At 40.6% G+C, this 21493-nt stretch overlaps 1 protein-coding gene across 1 annotated transcript; it reads right to left on the minus strand.

Moving 5' to 3' along the window:
* Positions 1-54: 54 nt before the first annotated feature.
* Positions 55-20695, minus strand: LOC126980246 (protein suppressor of forked-like). Its single transcript, XM_050829926.1, has 14 exons — positions 20542-20695; positions 19057-19248; positions 18667-18699; positions 10323-10420; positions 9710-9863; positions 8867-9100; positions 8380-8571; positions 7244-7435; positions 6105-6351; positions 4706-4872; positions 3932-4020; positions 3316-3488; positions 3077-3211; positions 55-2480 (listed from the first exon to the last, which is right to left on the minus strand). Exons 1-14 carry the CDS (start codon positions 20554-20556, stop codon positions 2284-2286), a joined length of 2118 nt encoding a protein of 705 aa, XP_050685883.1. The 5' UTR covers positions 20557-20695; the 3' UTR covers positions 55-2283.
* Positions 20696-21493: the final 798 nt, after the last annotated feature.

A 21493-nucleotide genomic window follows, 5' to 3' on the forward strand; every position in this document is an offset into this window, starting at 1 on the left:
AGCAGTATTTATCTTAGCTATTAAATGTCCCCCATGATGAATAAACTGGGTGAGTCACATTCTTGAACCACTTTTATTGATTATCTTCTCACAAAGGACACAATTACTATACTGCAGTCTTGCCACACACAGTCAGGTACAAGCCTTTGCTATTCGTTTTTCTGTATGAATGTAAAAATAATGGACAATACATACACATACATAATTTATATACATACATACATACACTGGCTAGAAGAGGGATGACTATAGTATTCTTAGCTGTGTCTCTGCATCAGTATAACATTTGCATTCTTTTCCTGGTTTCGTAGTTACATTATATACATACATACATACTTCATGATTGTTATACTTTGTCTTTTTGTCGCATAATCGTAATACATTTGCAGTTACGAAACACACACACACACACACACACACACACACACACACACACACACACACACACTACAACACATTCTTCCACTATACACAAACACACACACACATATATATTTACAAACCCCTAAACACTGATATCTTGTTTGTACTCTTGAGCATGAATACCGTGAATTAAAATGAAGGCAAAAATATATCTTTTCGTGACATATAATAATACATGTAACAAAGAGTTCTTAAAATCAATAAACTTATTTTCATGAGGCGTCCAACACAGTAACATGCGACACTTTGGAATAATTCTGCATGTTGATAATAGGTCATGTGATTACTGCATGACTGTCCTGGTGTAAGTAGAATTAAAGTGCATCGGAAATTCTGAATATACTTGCATCAATGAGAAGATAAACTTAGATCTAAATATAAAGTCATCTTCTGTAAATTAGGCTGCATAGGAAGATATGAATAAAGAAATTAGAATCATGATGAGTGATTTTTCGTCTAGAATTCTCGTATGGAAACAATTTTTTTCCAATTGGTTTAAAAATAATTGATAGTTCGGTGAAAAACTCATTTTGTCCTATTGTTGTTAAGCTTGACACGTGGTACGAGGAGGCTGGAGCTCTCTGGTACGCTATTTGGATTCAGTCGTAAGGTAATATGGTACGAAAGTCTGCAAGAATCCACACTACCATTAGCATTGTCTGTTCCCTGGCGATCACTTGTGCCATAAAAAAAAGAAGAGGGTGAAGCTCTCTGGTATGCTATTTGGACTCAATCATAAGGTAAAACTGTACGAAAGTCTGCAAGAATCCACAGCAGCATCATCTGTTCCCTGGCGATCACTTGTGCCATAAAAAAAAGAAGAGGGTGAAGCTCCCTGGTATGCTATTTGGACTCAATCATAAGGTAAAACTAAACAAAAGTCTGCAAAACTCCACACCAGCCTTGTCTATTCCCTGGTGATCACTTGTGCTATAAACGGAGGCTGCTTCCAACCCTTTACTTTGTGCCATAACGAAGCCAACAAACCCAGTGCTCCCACACTTCACAGCCACTGCAAGAGAGATGAAACTCCCCTTTATTGGTCATATTCAGTGATTTCTTCATTCTTTAGCTCCCAAGTTGCCAGAATCACCTACTTGCATTTACAATCTCCTGCTATGAATACTTTTTGTTGGTCATATTCAGCTGTCTCATCTTCTTTTAGCACTGAATTTACCAGCATCACCTACTAACATCTACAATCTCCACCTGTAAGATCTGATCCTTCACTTTATAGGCGCAAAAACACCTTTAGTAACAGGAAAGTGAGAAAACAACCTCATCTCTAGACACAGTACCAGGACATGCCACAAATATTTCTCAATGCAGGTGATATGAACCCATGAAAACCACCTTAGTACATGTATGGCAAATTTTAGCATCTTATTAGCGCACTAAGATATGGCAAGAGAGGAGGATCAAATGAGGCTGTGTTCATCTCATCTTATCAACACAGTACCAGGATATGAATGCCTTAAATATTTCTCAATGCAGGTGATCTGGACCCATGAAAGCCACCTTAGTATGTCTTTAGCAAACTTTTGCATTCTATCAACAGAGTGCCACATCATCAATGCCTCAAATATTTCTCAATGTAGGTGACCTGGACCCATGAAAGCCACCCTAGTATATGTATGACAAATCTTAGCATCCTATCAATGCATTAAGATATGGGATGAGATAAGGCTGATCAAGTGAGGCTGTGTTCATCTCATCTCATCAACACAGTACCAGGACATGAACTTGATGCAGCTGATATGGACCACTGGAAGCCACCCTAGTACATGTATGACGAATTTCAGCATCTTATCAACGCACTAAAATATGGCAAAAGAGGAGGAGGATGAATAGAGGCTGCGTTCATCTCATCTTCCGCTGCTGCCTGGCTCGGTAGATGTCGCTGGTCAGGACGGGTTTGTTGCCGTCCTCGTCGTCTGAATCCTCTGTGGCGATGAGTTTCCTCTTGCGATCGCCGCTGGGGTCCACCACCCAATGCACTGACTTGGAGAGCTCGAAGAGGCGGACGTCGTGGCTCCCCGTGGTCGACCATTGGCCTCCTGTGGGAATTGAGTTGGCTGTTCTTTGTGTTTCTTTTTTCTTTCTTTTTTTTTACAATAGAGGAAATAGTTCAAGGGCAAAAAAAGGACATAATGAAAAAAAAGTCCGCTACTCACTGCTCCTACAAGAGTCGAGAAGAGTGGCCGAAATATAGATCAATTTTGGGAGGAGAGGTGTCCCGATACCCTCCTCTTAAAAGAGTTCAAGTCGTAGGCAGGAGAATGTGATGTATAATGTAATGTAATGGTTGTTGTAGGAGAGCCATGACTTTGTTTTCTGCAGGTTCTATAGAGCCTAACCTTGACTACATGTTGAAAATCGTCCTGTGGGAATCATGAGTATTTGTGTTTTTCTTCCTCTACTTATTATTTGTTGTAGGAGAGCCATGACTGTTTTCTGCAGGTCCTACAGAGCCTAACCTTGACTACATATTGAAAATCGTCCAGTGGGAGTCATGGGTATTTGTGTTTTTCTTACTGTACTTATTGTTTATTGTAGGAGAGCCATGACTGTTTTATGCTGGTCCTTTTATGCCATACCTGGCTATATATTGAAAACTGATGCGATGTTACTGATATTGATAATGATTACACACCTTGTTCGGGAAGGTTGAGACGCATGAAGAGGTCAACCAGAGCCTCCAGCTTGACGAAGGGTCCCCGGAAGCAATTGGGAGGTGGTAACAGTGACAGCAGGTTGGCCACGGCTGGAGGAGGCGGGAAGGCACCTCCTGGAACAAGACAAGAAAAGGTCAGGGATGGGTAGAAAGGTGACGACCAGGTAGAGTTGCCTGTTGCCTTTTAAAATGTACCGTTCTCTCTCTCTCCTCCGTACCTTTCACCGGGTGCTCTCCAGGAATGTACTTTGCTTTGGGCTTGAAGGGGATCATCTGTGAGAAGTCCGGCCGCAAGTAGGTTGGTTCCTGTGAGTCGTGGATGGACAGGCCGCGGGGGATGTTGGGGTTGATGATCATAGCGTGTGTCGAGATGTCCCGATACCCGATGGCCCTGGGGAAGGAGGTCAGAACATAGAATAAATGGGAGCAGGAGGTGGAAAGTTGGAAAGTGAAAATGGCTCTCGGGAAATATTTAATTTATACAATACAGTAATAACAGTAATAATAATAATACCACTAGTCCACTTATACACCTCTGTGCAGGCCCGGGTTCAAATCCCAGCCCAAGCAGTCAGCATGCATTTCACCCAGCTGTTCAGCCTCCCTTTTGGGTTGGTTGGTAAATGGGTACCTGGGGAAACCTGGGGAAGGCACATAGTAGAAATCCCAGACTTCACGTTGGCCTGTGTCCCGGGGCAATGGAGTCTTGCCCACCACGGCTCAAAGGGTCTATGATTCGGAGATGATCACTACAGCCACACGACGCTAGAGCATATGTACCCAACCTTACTTAGTCTTCCCCTCTATCCTCCAAACCACTACACCAACACTCACTTTAGCTCGGCTGGTGTGCAGGGGTAGAGGTCCATGAACTTGTAGCGGTCGACAAGCTGCGCCGTGTCCTTACCCTCAAACTCTTGCAGCTGTGGAAAGGATCTTGGTCAGTATCCCAAACATTACAGGATCATGTTTAACCCGGTAGCAGCGATGGACCAAATTTGCGCCATGATTTAACCCCCCCAAAACAGATGATACATAAACTGATCACAAATGCGTTGATATATATTATGAAATGGTTTGTGTGAGTGATGATTTTTTCTCATTTTTCTCGCTTAGAGGGACCATTAAGAAATATGATCCCCGCTGCTACCGGGTTAAAGAAGGGCACACATTTTAAATCAAGCTTAGAATGTTAGTGATATATAATGATGTGTAAAGTTAATGTGGAAAGTTAATGATGAATAATAATGTGGATAGTCTCTCAATCAGTAACCCAAATATTACAGGATCATGTTTAAAGAAGAGCATATTTTATTTCAAGCTTAGAATGTTAGTAAATAATATATAATGATGTGGAAAGTCTCTCAATCAGCATCCCAAACATTACAGGATCAAGTTTACTGAAGAGCATATTTAATTTCAAGCTTAAAAATTAAAGTTAGTGATAAATAATGGGGATGAAGATACTAACTCTTTGCTATATGAACACGATGTGGAAAGATTATTGATCAGAAAAAAAAGACCCCTCAAGACAGACTACTAGCACTATAAGCAACACGAAAAAAATAAATAGATAAATAACAAAAACAACAAAAATCAGCCACTCACCTTCTGTAGGACGTGCGCTCTTCGCTTCTCCACCTTCACGATTGATGCCAGATCCCCCACGTTGCACTCGAACTCCAAGAAGCGGTTCCAGAGGCCAACGGTGTCCTCGTTCTTGAGCTGCCCAGATGTCAGGACTCTCTCGAACAGAACCCTCGTGTTGTTGTCCTCTGTGGGGTGAAGACGAGGGTGTTCTTACTTATGTGCTCTTACCCGTTTGTGATTTTTAACCCCCTGACTGCGGATTTACGTTGCAGATTGTCAAAATAACGTCAATCATTCTTTCTTACCAATAGTCTTTTTTACCCCTTGACTGTGGATTTCCTACAGGAAGACATCACCAAGCGACAGGAATGGAACAAAAAGTGGCTGCTACAATTCAATGAAGAAAAATGTAAAGTCCTGCACCTTGGGAGGGGATATCCTGCATACCAATACCACATGGGAAACACCCACTATCCACCACAGAGCCAGAGAAAGACCTGGGAGTATATGTTACCAGGCTACCAGTGAAGGCCAAATCCGTGCCAATCGCAGCGGACGGGTTAAGGCCTATGTCAAGTTTGTAATGTCCTGTACGTATTTCATAACATCTTATAATACAATTTCTTAAGGTTTTGTATGACACTTTTATGATACATTTTGATTTCAGAAGGAAGGTGTGTGAGTGAAATCTGAAGAGGGTGTAATGTGAGATATGTGTGAGGGTGTTAGGTCAAGGAGGGAAGGTGTCTGATGGCAGCTGCTGGTGACCTAAACTGAGGGGGTGAGAGGGTAGTATGGGATAGGCAGGGAAGTATGAGAGGGAGGAAAAGTGTAAAGGAAAGACTGATGGGGTTTTAAACTAAGAGAGTAACCCTTTAAATTCCACTGGAGGCTGCTGGTGTACTAAAATGAGGGAATAAGAGTGAAGTGTTGGATAGGGATGGAGGTGTAAGGGGGGCAGAGGAGTGTAAAACAAAGACTGATGGGGTTTTAAACTAAGAGAGTAACCCTTTAAATTCCACTGGAGGCTGCTGGTGTACTAAAATGAGGGAATAAGAGTGAAGTGTTGGCTAGGGATAGAGGTGTAAGGGGGCGGAGGAGTGTAAAGGAAAGACTGATGGGGTTTTAAACTAAGAGAGTAACCCTTTAAATTCCATTGTAGGCTGCTGGTGTATTAAAATGAGGGAATAAGAGTGTAGTGTTGGATAGGGATGGAGGTGTAGGGGAGAGGAAATTGACCTCTCTTTCCGCCACCTCTTGATTTTTTTTTTTTTAGGAGCAGTGAGTAGCTGGCTTTTTTTTTATTATTGTTTCCTTTTTTGTGCCCTTGAGCTGTCTTCTTTGTTGTTAAAAAAAATAAAAAAAAATAAAAAAAGACTGCTGGAGTTCTAAACTAAGAGAGTATCCCTTTGTATACCATTTAAATGGGAGAGGTAGTCCACATAGGCCATGATATAGTCCGCATTGTCGGGGAACTTCTTGAGGCCGAGCTCGAAGATCCTAAAAGCGATGTCCTTGTTCTTGGTGCAATAGTACTCCATCAGCGCCGCGCCGACGTACACGTGAAACTGCGTCCGAATGTCCTCCCTCGCCTTCTTGAACACCTCCCTCGTGGACTTGATACCCTCAGCGCGTCGGGCGAACTTCATGTACTGGAGATACGCCTAGAGGAATGGAGGTCTGGGGTTAGCATTATATTTTAGTAAGGCAATAATTCACTCTTACGTATCAACAGTTATTGCCTAGATAGAAAGCAGACATATGGTGGAAAATAAAAGACGACCTCTCTTTTGGCTACTCTTTACTTTTTAATTTCGTGGGAGCGGCAAACAGCGGGCTTTTTTTTATTTTTTTATATACACTTTTTGTTGCCCTTGAGCCGTATCCTTTGATGTAAAATAAATAAATAAATAAATAAATAAATGAATATATAAAAAGACCACAATTACGCTACACAATAACATAAACACCAAACACTAAAAAAGTAACGCAGATAAATTTTAAGAGAACGCAAATACAAGGCCCTTTTCTATTTATTATTATTACTATTGACAGTAAGCAAATATATGGTGGAAAGCATAAAAGAAAACCACAATTAGTACACCATATAAAGAAATCAATGTATATGTCGATTTAAAGAGGAAAAGAACATACAGAAATCTTAAAGAGTAGGCTAATATACAAGGTAGAAATCATATAATAAAACCACCATCAGTACATTACATAAAGAAATCAATGTAGGTATATGTCAATTTAAAGAGGAAAAAACATACAGAAATCTTAAAGAGTAGGCAAATATACATGGCAGAAATCATATTAGAAAACCACCATCAGTACACAACCTAGAGAAATCAGTGAAGGTGTTAATTTAAAGAAGAAAACATACTACAGAAATATAAGAGAAAGTAAATATGAGGTAAAAAGCATTGAAGAAAACATACTACAGAAATATAAGAGAAAGTAAATATGAGGTAAAAAGCATATAAGAAAACCACAATTAGTACAGAACCTCAAGATATCAGTGTGTGTGTTAATTCATAAAGGGAAAATGCTTACCAGTGTGGGGTCGATGTCCTCCATTTCGATGTATCTCTGGTATATCTTGTGGACCTCCGGGTAGCGTAGGCGGGACTCCTCAAAGTCAGCGTAGGCAAAGTAGAGTAGCTGGTTCTTCCGCAGCGGCCCAGAAATGGCTCTCTCGTAGATCTGCGCCGCCTCCTCGCTGAAGATCTTGCTCGCGTTGACGTCCTGGGAGAAGGAAATATTGACTTTTTATTTATTTATTTATTTTTTTTTACATCAGAGGACACAGCTCAAGGGCAAAAAAAAAAAAAAAAATTGATAAATAAATAAAAAATAAAAAAATAAAAAAAAGCCCGCTGCTCGCCACTCCTATAAGAGATGAAAGTAAAGAGTAGCCAAAAGAGAGGTGTGAACTAAATGGCTTGAAAAAATAATGATAAGTAAAACAATGGCATGTTGTGTATAATAAAATGGCGTATTCTTTGTGTGTGATATAACTGGCTACAAAATAAAAAAGTAAAATAAGAATATGATGTTGTGTGTGTGTGCAATAAATGGCATGAAAAAATAATGATAAATAAAAAGAATGACAAGTTGTGTAAAAAAAATGACTATGTATTTTTAGTGTGTGATATAAATGACTTCAAAATAAATAAATAAAAAAGAATATGATGTCTAGTGTATAAAAATAATGATATGAGTTCTTTGTGTGTTCTAAGTCTTAAAAATAAAAACAATATAAAAAAGAGGTTAAAGAAGTTCATGGATGGTGAGGTTATGTGGGGTTAGGTTTGCAGGAGCTGCCTTGTACAGACCTACCAACATATGCAAACACCGTACGTTCTTATGTTTTTATAGCGATCCAAAGGCTTTGTTAACTCCTTGACTGCGATTTTCCTATAAGAAGACATCACCAAGCTACAGAAATGAAACAAAAAGTGTCTGTTACAATTCAATGACGAAAAATGTAAAGTCCTGCACCTTGGAAGGGGATATCCAGCACACCAATACCACATGGGAAACACTCCACTATCCACCACAGAGGCAGAGAAAGACCTGGGAGGATATGTTACCAGGCTACCAGTGAAGGCCAAATCGACGCCAATCGCAGCGGACGGGTTAAATATTACTAACTTCAGAACAAAAAATACCAGTGGATAGTTACTTACCCCCTTTTCCGAGAGCAGCTTTGAGGACTCTTGCAGGAACAGGGCGGCCTCGTACCAGATGTCAGGGTGGTGGGAGAGGCAGAGGAGGCACTGCTCGTAAGCGAAGCGCACCCTCTTGGTAACTAGCGTCTGGTCGTCAGTGCGCAGGGGGTTGTCCTTCTCCCACCTGATGTAGCGCTTCCAGATCTCAACCTGGACAGGGGAGAGAGAGTGAGTGAGTGAGTGAGTGAGTGCTGAGTAGTTTTTCTCTCTCTCTCTCACAAAAAAGAAAGAAAACAAAGAAGAAAAGAAAATGAAAAGAAGAAAAGCATAAAGAAAATGAATATCTAATAGTAATAATAATCTTAATCTGGATAAAACGAATGACGAGACATAATGAAAATAACAGAAAAACACAAAAATGACGAAATACAAATCAAGAAATATGAATGACGATGAAAACCATAAAATAAATAAATAAATACAATAAAAATCCTCTCTCTCTCACCTGTTTAATTTCCTCCGGTAGGGCCGAGGGCGGGACACTGGGCAGGTGACGGTTTAACCCCCTCGTCTCCGCCTCCAGCTCCTTGCCGACCCTCCGTGCGTTCATGTAGTCCCGCCCTCGCTCAATATTCATCTTCTCGGCGATAATCGGGTTAATATTCTTCTCAAACTCCAAGTAGTCGCGCCAGAGCTGTTCGATATTAGCCATGGGGGTGACGATACCACGTTGATAAACCTGTGGGTGTGCGCGTAAGTTAGTAAGTTGTAAGGTGTGTCATAACTGAAATGACCTACAGAAGAGTGGCTTGAGTCTTGTAATTTAACCGTAACTTTTTTTTTTACAGTAATGGAGTCAGTTCAAGGACAAAAAAACAACAACAGCAACAAGAAAAGTCCACTAGATGCTGCTCCAAATGAAAGAGAGGTCAATCGAGCGTGGAAGTGTGTCTTGAATCTCTCCTTGTGAATGAGTGTAAGTCGTAGGCAGGAGGAAATACATACAAAGGAAGGGAGGTAGTTTTTTTTTTTTTTTTTTTTTTTTTTTTTACATCTAAGGATACGGGTGCAAAAAAAAAAAAAAAACAAAAAAAAAAAAAAAAGCCTGCTGCTCGCCGCTCCCACAAAAGTAAAAGTAGCCAAAAGAGAGGTCAATTTCGGGTAGAGAGGTGTCTTGATACACTCTTCTTAAAAAGTAGTCTCTCTCTCTCTCTCTCTCTCTCTCTCTCTCTCTCTCTCTCTCTCTCTCTCTCCGTTTCGACTCTTGTTATAATAATGATAATAGTAAAGGCGACAACTGGTGTGTGTGTGTGTGTGTGTGTGTGTGTGTTTCTCTCTCTCACACTACCTTTCGGACTGCCATGATCTTCTGGTTCTCAGCGTAGGAGCCCACAACCTCAGCATTCTTGAGCAGGTTTGCGTAGTCGTTCCAGAGCGTGTAGGAATTGTAGTCCATTCCGATCTTGTCGATGGCAAACTCGTACGCCTGGGACAACTTCTCTCTGTGTTAGGATAGACAGATAGTGTGATAGATAGAAAGATAGTGAGGGTAGGGAATAGTGTGACATAAGGAGAGAGAGATAGAGATAGAGTGAGAGATAGGGTGAGGATAGGTGATAGAATGAGAGATAGAGATAGTGAGATAGAGAGAGAGAGAGAGAGAGAGAGAGAGAGAGAGAGAGAGAGAGAATGAGATAAAGGCAAGTTAAATTAAGGTCTCTATCTCTCTCTCTCTCAAAAAAAAAAAAAAAAAAAAAAACATGGACAAAAAAGAACAAGAAAAAAAGGAGAAAATTGCTAACTTAAAAAAAATATATATAAACAAATACAAATAATAAACAAATAAAATACGGTCCAATTAATGATAAGCCAGACCAGGTAAGCACATGTCCAGAACAGGTAAGTCAGCCAGGTAACCAGTGGACAGGTGTAAGGGGAGGGAGAGGAGGGGGGGGTCATACCTGTAGGTGGGGAGGCTGGACTTGGTTTCCTTGACGTAGGTAACATAGAGGCGCCAGAGGTCGATGTTGAGGACCTTGGTGAGACATCGCTGGAACAACTGGAACACGCAGCAAAAACACAATGAGTAAAGTAAGGTTCGTTTTCTTAAGCATTTCGGGAAGTTGTGGGCTTTTCCAGGGGTGGTTTTGTGACCCTGGTGGTAGTTCGACCCTTCTTCTGTACCGTGAATGCGAAAAAACACTCATTAGAACCCAAATAATCTCCTTTTCGACCTTTGGGAATAGTTGACTCGTATTCTTAAGCATTTTGGGCTTTTCCTGGGGTAGTTTTGTGACCCTGGTGGTGGACTGACCCTTCTTCTGTACCGTGGATGCGAAACAACGCTCATTAGAACCGCTTAATCTCCTTTTCAGCCTTTGGGAATGGTTGATGAGCGAAATGGAAGCATCTGTGAATACCAACACATATTTGACAAGGCTTTCGTAGGATTTTTATTAGGCCTTTCCAGGGGTAGCAGTTGGACCCTTCTTCTGTACTGTGGATGCGAAAAAACATTCATTAGAACCCGATTAATCTCCTTTTACCCTTTGGAAATTGTTGATGTAAGAAGAGGAAGGTCTGAGGTAACCGACCCAACCACACGTGACAATTAAGGCTTTCGTAGGAGTTTTGAGCATTTCCAGGGGTAGTTTTATGACCCTGCTGGTAGACTTGCCCTTCTTCTGTACCATGAAGCTAAACCACATTCATTAGAACCCGATTAATCTTCTTTTGGGCCTTTGAGAATAGTCGAAGTGAGGCGGAAGCGTCACCCTCAAGTGGCTATTCCCGCTGCGCTCTGACGGCCCACGCATGCGCAGATGGGAGGCAACAGTTTTTCACGGGCAACAGTTTTTCTCGCTACAACCCCCTGTCGCTCACTGTATGGCGCGCATCCAACTCTCCGGTCAAGTTTATCAATCGCTGGGACAATAAGGGGTAATATGGGCGCTCTAGAAAGGTGATGGAGGTCTTGGTTTAAAGGCATACTATTGAAATTAACCCGGTAGCTGCGGGGGTCATGTTTCTTGGGTTAGGTTAGGTTAGGTTAGGCCCCTCTCAGCAAAATAATGAGAAAGAATCATCACTCACGCAAACCATTTCATAATATATATCAACGCATATGTGATCAGTTTATGCATCATCTATTTTGGGAGGTTTATATCATGGCAGAAATTTGGCCCGTCGCTGCTACCGGGTTAATACACAAAGATACATTCTGCCTTTTAATCAATTCGGGATAAATGAGCGGGAAAATTGGTTAGGTGCGCAAACAAAACGCTGAAGAGCAGAGGCTTCCTGGAGTTGTAGTCAGTCCCGACCACAGTTATACATTAATAAATTTTCCAGTGCCGTTATCGTCTAGTATAAAAACGACATTAAGAAGAGTTGTACAAGTAAATAGTATTCAAAGTATTGATTACATTCCTCGCCTATGAGGGGTGATGCTGCCACTATAAAACAGTTGCCTGCGCCATGACGGGCTGGGGTCGACTACCATCCAGGCCCCTCAAGAAAGCCTACCGGTGCTATAGGCTGGCACGTAAAATAAAAATAAAAAAAAATAAAAATACACGTAAAAAAAAAAAAAAAGGGGGGGGGGGGGAGGGATCAGCACCAACACCTGAGTAAACGACCCGAGAACACTCGCTCCGAACACCTGCGCGCCATTATTTCCCAACATTTGTGGTTTGCTGTCTGGAATAGTTCTGACGATATCCACGTGTAGACAGACAGCTACGGCACGTGTATCAGACGTCATAACCCGGGGGGATGGGGGGGTCTTTTGAACTGTGTTACGCCTGGGATAATGAGATAGTGGGCGTCAGGAAGCTATTTGTGGGTGTGAGACGCCAGACGCTTCGCTGAACACCAGACGCGCGTGACGTAACCTCTGTCTGTTGTTGTTCCCGCGCAAAGGGTAACTGTGGGGGATTGCTTCATATAGCCCGGGGGGTGGGGGATGTTTTGAACTGTGTTACGCCTGGGATAATGAGATAGTGGGCGTCAGGGAGCGATTTGTGGGTGCGAGACGGACCACACTTCGCTGAACACCCGACGCGCATGACGTAATCCCCGTCTTTTGTTGTTCCCGCGCAGAAGGGTGACTGTGGGGGATTGCGTCATATAGGTGGGTGCAGGCTTTGAGTGGGTGAAACCGCGTATAGCCTCAGTAATACACAGTAACAAGTTTATTTATGCATTGTGGAAATCGAGAAGGGGAATTAAGGGGGGACTTCGAAATCTAAGACGGAATGACGGGGAGGTGACGGGAAGGGAGACTTATTAAAGATGCCCTCAAAAGTGTGATGTCCTTTTAGAGGGGGCGGGGGAGTGGGGGGTTCGAAATCTGAGTGACGGTGTAAAAGGGGGGGGGGGGGGGGGTGCTAAATATGCCCCTAAAAAAACGTTACGGGGGGATGAGTCCTAAAGATATGCCCCCCAAAACGTGACATCTTTTGAGGGGGCGGAGGTTGATATCTGTGACGGTGTGACGGGGGAGAGTCCCCAAAAAACGACCCCTCAGGTAGGCACATATACTAGTTTAACCAGAGGCGGATCCAGCTCCAGGTAAAGGGGGAGGGGGTGAAATACAAGATGGGCGCCATACCATACCATATTACATACACACACACACACACACACATATATATATATATATATATATATATATATATATATATATATATATATATATATATATATATATATATATATATATATATATATATGCCTATTGTATAATATTCACATAATATTTGCTAGCATTGCAATTAAAGGTTAGATCTGTTAGATCTAGCTACATACTAAAGGAAGAAAGCAAAATTGTAAAGTAATGCATATGCATAAGTTTTTATTATATCACAATTCTATAGCACACAGTGTAATATTATTATTATAATTATTATTATTATTATAATTATTATTTTTATTATCATTAGTAGTAGTAGCAGTAGTAGTAATAGCAATAGTAATATTATTATTAGTATCATTATAATTAGTAGGCTAATAGTAGTGTTCACAGGAATGATACCCCCCAGATCTCAGTAAATCTATGAAAGGGCGCAATTTATTTCCTAAAGGGGGGGCGCCCCCCCTGGATCCACCACTGCTTAACCACATAAAAGTAAATCAAAGTAAAGTAAAATAGAGCATGGTAAAATTTGGTTCAGCACAAAAAGAAACGCTCATAATGTAACAGACAACACAGGGCAGTTAATATAATGGCTATCCACTGTATTATCGGGCGCTGGGTTTGATTATAGCGTATCACAGTAAGGAAGGGACAGGCACGTGCGTAGGAGGGACACTCTCTCTCTCCTAAAACCCTACCCTGAACACCCTAATCTTTTAATGCATATATTTTAACACTAAACTAATATACGATAAAGAAAAAAATGCAGGGAAGGAAACGGAAACACATTCAACCATAGCCTATAGGACACTGTGCACCCTGGTTAAGGAACGATATTCACTTATTTACGGTATTTATATATTTATTCAGAGGTCTCGTCCCTTTTACTCCACTAACAAACCAAATCAGTGTGTTACGTAGGCTAAAGCGTGAAGGGGGGATGCGTAGATTTGATAACACCTTAGAACTAGACAGCAAGGGTTATATAGAACGAATATCGTGTTAGTAGTGGTAAATGATCTTGAAGGGGGTCGGGAAGGTGTAGGAAAAAGAGAAAGGAAAATAAACAGTAAAAGAAAGAAAGAGTTGAGTCGAGGACGTAGCAAATGGATTAGATAACAACACCTTAGCACTAGACAGCAAGGGTTATGTAGAAGGAATATCGTGTTAGTGGTAAATGATCTTGAAGGGGGTCGGGAAGGAGTAAGAAAAAGAGAAAGGAAGATAAACAGTACAAGAAAGAAAGAGTTGAGACGAGGACGTAGGAAATGGATTAGGAAACACCTTACCTTAGAACTACACAGCAAGGATTATGTAGAAGGAATATCGTGTTAGTAGTGGTAAATGATCTTGAAGGGGGTCGGGAAGGTGTAGGAAAAAGAGAAAGGAAGATAAACAGTAAAAGAAAGAAGTTGAGTCGAGAGCATAAGGGATCAAGACTAAGAATATAAATGTGAAAAAGTAGAAAATGAAGGTCTATAGAATTCTGTTTAGAGCAGAGATACGAAGATAGATAAGAGATAGGAGGCGTGAGGATTAACAAGACGAAGAAGAGTAAGAAATAATAAGTTGATGCGGTAAAAATTTAATGTGAAAGGTTAAGGTTGAAAATATACATGACATTTCCCTAGCCTTCTCTCTCTCTCTCTCTCTCTCTCTCTCTCTCTCTCTCACACACACACACACACACATTTCCCTTTCCTTCTCTCCCTCTCTTACTCCCATAATTATCGACCAGCCCGGAAAGGAGGATAAATACTTTGTTGGACTGTGCGCCGACTACACTTCAGCCATATCCTTGAACATTTCGAAGCCCAAGTACACATATCTAACAAGGCTTTCGTAGGATTTGTAGAACTTTCCATGGGTAACTTTATGGCCCTGGTAGTAGTCTGACAAAGCCTCTGTAATATGAACGTAAAAAAGATACTCATATGAACGCATTAAACCTCTTTTGTGGCGTGTAAATATAATACTTGGATGAATATTTTGTTGGGCTATGCATCGATTTCCCCGGGGCCATATTTAAAAATTTCAAAGCCCAAGTAGCCTACACATATCTAACAAGGCTTTCGTAGGATTTGTGGGCGTTTCCATGGGTAACTTTATGGCCCTGGTGGAAGTTTGACAAGGCTTCCGTAATACAAACTTGAAAAAAATACTCATTCAAAGCATTCAACCTCTTTTGTGGCGCGTAAATATAATACTTGGATGATTTTTTTGTTGGGCTATGCATCGACTTCCCCGGGGCCATATTTTAACATTTTCGAAGCCCAAGTAGCCTACACATATCAAGGCTTTCGTGGGATTTGTGGGCGTTTCCATGGGTAACTTTATGGCCCTGGTGGTAGTCTGACAAAGCTTCTATAATTTGAACGTGAAAAGACACTCAAAAGAACGCATTCAACCTCTTTTGTGACGTGTAGAATAATTAATGTCGGAGGCGTCTAATACTCATCCCGAACCGCAAGCGAACCCCGAGCTTGAGGATTCGTAGCTCAGTGTGCGAAACACCCCGCCACGAAGGGAGTTATAGCTATAGTTATAATCAGTTATGTTTACAAGGCGACGTGTTCATTAATGCTGCTCTAACCCACCGATGCCAGATTATCATACCCAGAGCACAGTATTTACCGGTTTCTGACGCATAACTATTGCCAAAGAACTCCTTAGTTGTATAATCACACTCTGTACTGCCTGGAGGTTGGGATGGCATGCTCCTCCCTTCTCCTTTGTTGTTTTACTTGCAACAATAAACTATCAATCAATCAAGAACATCAGGAATTAACTATTTTAACGATAACTATGAATGAATCTTGTTATTGGGGCACAGGAGGCAGTTTTGGGGTCAGAAATCGGTATATATGAGGCTGAGTACGACAATCTGGGAACGTTGCGAGTCTAACCGAGAGTATATGAAAGGAGAATGATAAAACAAAGGACAGTCATTCGGAAAGGTGTCATGAAACCCCTCTCTGGTTCGTTGGGGATAGTTCATCAGTAACACCATGCAATCGTATTGGTCTTTCGCTAACTGCTCTCCTTCGTTAGTGCTCGGAATAGGTACTAGGCGAGCCTCCACGAGCATAACCATCTGTAGTGCTATGATGCTAGGCTACGTATCTTGATCTCGTCGATAACACCACGAGTTGTTATGCGAACGATCTATCCATCTATATTAGAGGCATACGCTTAAGTGCGCTTGGTAAATTTTGCTACACGATGGACTGTTCTTAGTACTTCTGTTTAAAATGGCTGATCAGTAACACCACACTATACGTATTGGTCTTTCGCTAACTGCTCTCCTTCGTTAGTGCTCGGAATAGGTACTGAGCGAGCCTCCACGAGCATAACCATCTGTAGTGCTATGATGCTAGGCTACGTATCTTGATCTCGTCGATAACACCACGAGTTATGCGAACGATCTATCCATCTATATTAGAGGCATACGCTTTACGTGCGCTCGGTAAATATTGCTACACGATGGACTGTTATTAGTACCTCTGTTTAAAATGGCTCTCGTAGAAGTATTGGTGATCCCCGAGGGTGGTTTTATGAGCAAGGCGGTAGATTAGCACGGTATCTGCGCCATGAACCGGAAAAGTAATCACGAGAACCAGTCTTAACTTCTGTGGCCGTAAATAGTCGTAACAAGTCCGAATCGTTTGAAACATTTTTAGGCTCGCACACACATTTGATAAGACTTTAGTAGACGTTGTAGGTACTGCCATGAGTAGTTTTATGAGCCTTGTGATAGTTTGACGAGGTTTCTGTATCATGACCGTAACAGACCTCACATGAGAACCCGACTGACCTACTTTTTGACCTTTGGAAATATAAGTTATGAAAGAACGTCGGAGAAAACGCGCCTTGTGGTATTTCATGTAGGAGTATACCCTCAGCTACTACCTTGTTTGCTTGTTACCTCTCGTACGCGATACTAAATATTTGCCCAGTGCTCCCCGAATAGGTCACACACAAGGCTTCCCATTGAGGGTCTAAAGCCCTTATTCTTAAACGTATCGGCGCCTCAGTTCGCCTGTTTGAAAAGCCTCTCGTAGAAGTTGCTGAGAGTTTCGTGGACTGATTTGTGAACCAAGTGATAGTTTGATGGTTTTACACGGTCTGCATCTTGAACGGGAAAATTACCCATGAACACCTGGTTAATCTTGTGGCCCGATACGTTTAAGAATATACTAATTGTAGACCCAGGTGGTTACGGCAGTACTCGCGCTAATACGTATTTCGATGGCTTGAAGATACGGGATACGGCTCCACCTCCGGAGCATGTGTTTCAGTCTATACTATTAAGCTATGCGGCTAGTTTGGCTTTTTAACTGCATATTTTGGACGGAATTAGAAGTGTTAAATTTTCACAATGACTATCAAAGAAGCAAAGCAAAACAAGGAGCAATTTTTCGTATATACAAATTTGTCTTTACTCTGGGTTCATGGCTCCCCCAAAACACTGTACAGAATGTCAAAACACTGTACAGAATGTCAAAACACTGTACAGAATGTAAAGGACACACCTTGCAAGACTTGTGGGAAAAATATCCCGCAACTTAGGAGCCCTACTATGACAAAGTATTTTCATACTTAATTTACAGTTTCTGTAAAGTAAAACAATAATACTGGCTACATGATGTAGCAGTATTGTATATAATGTACTGCATGAAACATCACATTCATGTGGAACACTGATGTCTATGAATACACATACACATGTGCAGGCTTGCTTAGCAACCCATTAATCTTAAAAATACTATATATATATATATATATATATATATATATATATATATATATATATATATATATATATATATATATATATATATATATATATATATATATATATATATATATATATATACATACACACACACACACACACACACACACAGGAGAAATAAGAGCATTTTAACAATTTGTTCTGGGCATATGATGCCCTACACACACACACACACACACACACACACACACACACACACACAAAACCTTAAGATTTAAATGCCAGTGAAACAAGTCAAAACATTGACATATTTATTTCGGGTCGAACTGCAGCAGGCCCAGACCCAAAGTGGAATATATATATTTGTATATCTGTATATCTACACTCATATAATTACTGCCTGTGAAGAAATTAAATTTAGTATAGAGTAAAACAACACTAGCAGTGTTGATAGAGAGAATCAGGTTTCCAGTCCAATGATAAAAGAAGTTAACATCTTGTATTTGATGTCCACTGAACTCACTTCCATAATAGCTACATTGTTACATTATGATTTAACACCACACATCCATCCTGCATGTATTGGTCATACACATACATGAACTTTATCCTTCAAATGTAACAAAATTACAGCACAATTCATCCTGTTTGTACCTTTAAGGGTCAGAAAATCCTTAAATCTTTTTCTTAAACAAACATGATTTGAGTCAAATAATAATGCATCACCACATCTGGAGCTGCCTTGTGTAGGCCATTTGGCCTCTTGCAGTCTCCCTATGTTCTCATGTACTTCTAGGCAGAGACTCTTTTCAGGAGGACATTTGGAAACATGAATCTCTCTCAACGCTGCTTGGAAAATAAACTACACAAGTCGACAGGAAATATTTATTATTGGAGTAAAAAAATTGAATGTATGAACGTATAATAAACATACCTTTTCCACCTTTTCAAAATTATAAGACCTCATCTGAAAGGAGGGGAGAAGGATATGATTAGTATGACACAAAATCCAGGGCATATGAAAACAAAGAGATGTATATATTTGACAGATAAAATTACTTAATGAAAACATATTCCTTCATTAATTAGTATCAAATGTCAACACCAAAACCAGAAATGTATTGAAATTAATCACCAATAAAAAATAAAAACATATGCGTCAGAAACATACAGAATATTCACCCAACAATTAAATTCATCATCATAACAAGCACTGAAATACCTACCCTGACATCACAAGAGAATACATTAAATATATAACCTAACACAAGTAACTAATGTAAGCAAAAAAGTTAAAAAATGACATCGGTCGCTTCTCACTTACCTCTTGCTCAATGTACATCTTCCAGAACTTGCCGGTGGTGGGGAAGGTGGTCACAAGGCGCTCGAAGATGCCGCGCGCTGACTCGATGGATCGGTTCTGGGCGTCGCGGATGATGAGACTCCACGCCTCCATGTCGTGGGGGTTGGCCTCCGTCGTGGTCCATGCCCGACGGAGCTTTTCCGTTCCAAATTCCTATGTACCAAAAAGAAGGTTACTGTTAATGGTTGGGGTCCTGTTAAAATTATAACACCACCGACAATAAATGATGATCACGTAAACCTGGTTACAGCAATAAGTAAAAAATTCAAAAATAATATCAAAATAAAAATAGCCATGAAATGTGTACGGGAACCTGTGGGTCCATGAATGACATCAAACCGTGGGTTACTATTGTAGGTTACTCCGCTCCCGGTGACAACAGTGCAGCGCCAAGCATATCACATATTTAAATCATAAAATAATAAACCTGACAAATCCAACCAAACTGAACCTAATCTAGCCTGACCTAACCTAACCAAACCTGACCTAGCCTAACCCAACCCAACCTAACCTAACCTAACCTAGCCTACCTAGGGGCTTCACCGCCTGTGGCCACGCTGGTTCCGACACACATTTCATGGCACTTTTTGCAAGGAGGTATAAAGGTTAGTAGAATACATATGACTACAGAAGAACAGTTGGTCTAGTAGGAGATAAAATATCAACACATTAAAAAAACAATCTTAATTGAGTTGGGTGTGATTCTGGAGGAATAAGTTAAGCTGCTGAAATCAAAGCACTGACACTGTACATACTAACCACTGGAGAGTCGGGTGTAATTCTAGAGCAATAAAATAATCATACTCAAATATAAATATATAAATACATAATGTGCTCAATGAAAAGACTTGCCAGGATTTGGAAGGCCATGGAGGTATATTTAAATGTTGCATTGATCTCTACACTCTTTCCTAAGGTTAACTATGAGGTTTAGAAGTTGGCAAGACATACGTGGCAACAGAAGGGCAGTTAGTAAATTAGAAAACAAGATAATTATCAGCCTTAATGAAAACCCAATCTTTACTTATTCACTTCAAATCATGTATAGAAATTGGTCACTCTTTTCTATGGTATAAATATTAGTAAATAGATATATACGTGGTAACACAAAATAATGTGGTAAAATAAAAAACGAAATATCACTACGTTAATAATAATCTCTGCCTATTTACCCCCAAAACACACATAAACAGTAAAATATCAACCTCTAGACTCATGTGGCATCTGAAAATCCTTCCAACAGCGTAAAAAATCATCAAAAAACATTAAATTATGTGGCTATGCGGTGGCCATGTGGACGCCAACATACTCCATACCTGTCACCCCACATAGGACCTTCATGGCGGGTGTATCCACATATCCTGGTCATAAAAAGATCCTTGTAGGCTTATTTATACATCCTGGAGTTCCTGTAGGGGTGAATTGCGTTATTTTTGGGGTGCTTACCGGGGCGTCCTCCATCTTCGTGTGTCCAGGTGGGGCCAGGCGTGCCAACTGTACCGCGCCCTGCCTCTCCACGCCTCCATTTTACATTATTTTTTTTAATTTACTAGATTGATTTTGCCTCTTAGTGCCTCTATTTTACTTATCTTTCTTATATCTAAGTGTCTAAACCTCTCAAAACCTTTATTTCTCAAAGCTTCCATTTTACATTAATTTGCTTTCTTCACATTTTACATTATTTTTTTTCACTTTATTTGATTGATTTTGCCTCCTAGTGCCTCTATCTTATTTATCTTACTTCTATACGAGTGCCTAAACCTCCATTTTACATCAATTTGCTTGCATCTTATAACGTACGACGTACACCATTTTACATTATTACTTTGATTTAAACGATTCAGCCTCTCAATATCATTATTTTGCTTTTATCTAAAATGACTCAATCTCTCAAACCCTCCATATTACGTACTTTATTTATACTTTATCTGCAGATCTTTACTCAATCACACTCTACGTCCTGCCTGGGGGTTGGGATGGCATGTTCCTCCCTTCTCCCTTGTTGTTTACCTGCAACAATAAACTATCAATCAATCAATATTTCAATTCAATTCAATTCAATTCGAACGTCGATCTCCATTTTTGCATTATTCTTTTACTTTATCTTAATGACTCAACCTCTTATCTCCTCTGCTTTTGCGTATATATATGCTTGGAAACTTTATCAATCAATCGACCAATGGGGCATACGTAGAGGGTCGCGTCGCCTCGCCCACCCTACGACGCAAAGCTGCAGTGTACATACGTGTTCCTCCGGGGAAGTCTCAATGCAGGATCTCGACTTGCTCAAACCATGAACTCTGTGGGCGTCCCCTTGGCCTCCTCCACTCAATATTATCTATTAAAGAAACAACCTATATACCATGGGCGCTTACCTCCCCTGTCATGGCCAAAAAAC

The sequence above is a fragment of the Eriocheir sinensis genome, chromosome 44 (genome assembly GCF_024679095.1).
Source record: "Eriocheir sinensis breed Jianghai 21 chromosome 44, ASM2467909v1, whole genome shotgun sequence".
Classification (NCBI taxonomy): domain Eukaryota; kingdom Metazoa; phylum Arthropoda; class Malacostraca; order Decapoda; family Varunidae; genus Eriocheir; species Eriocheir sinensis.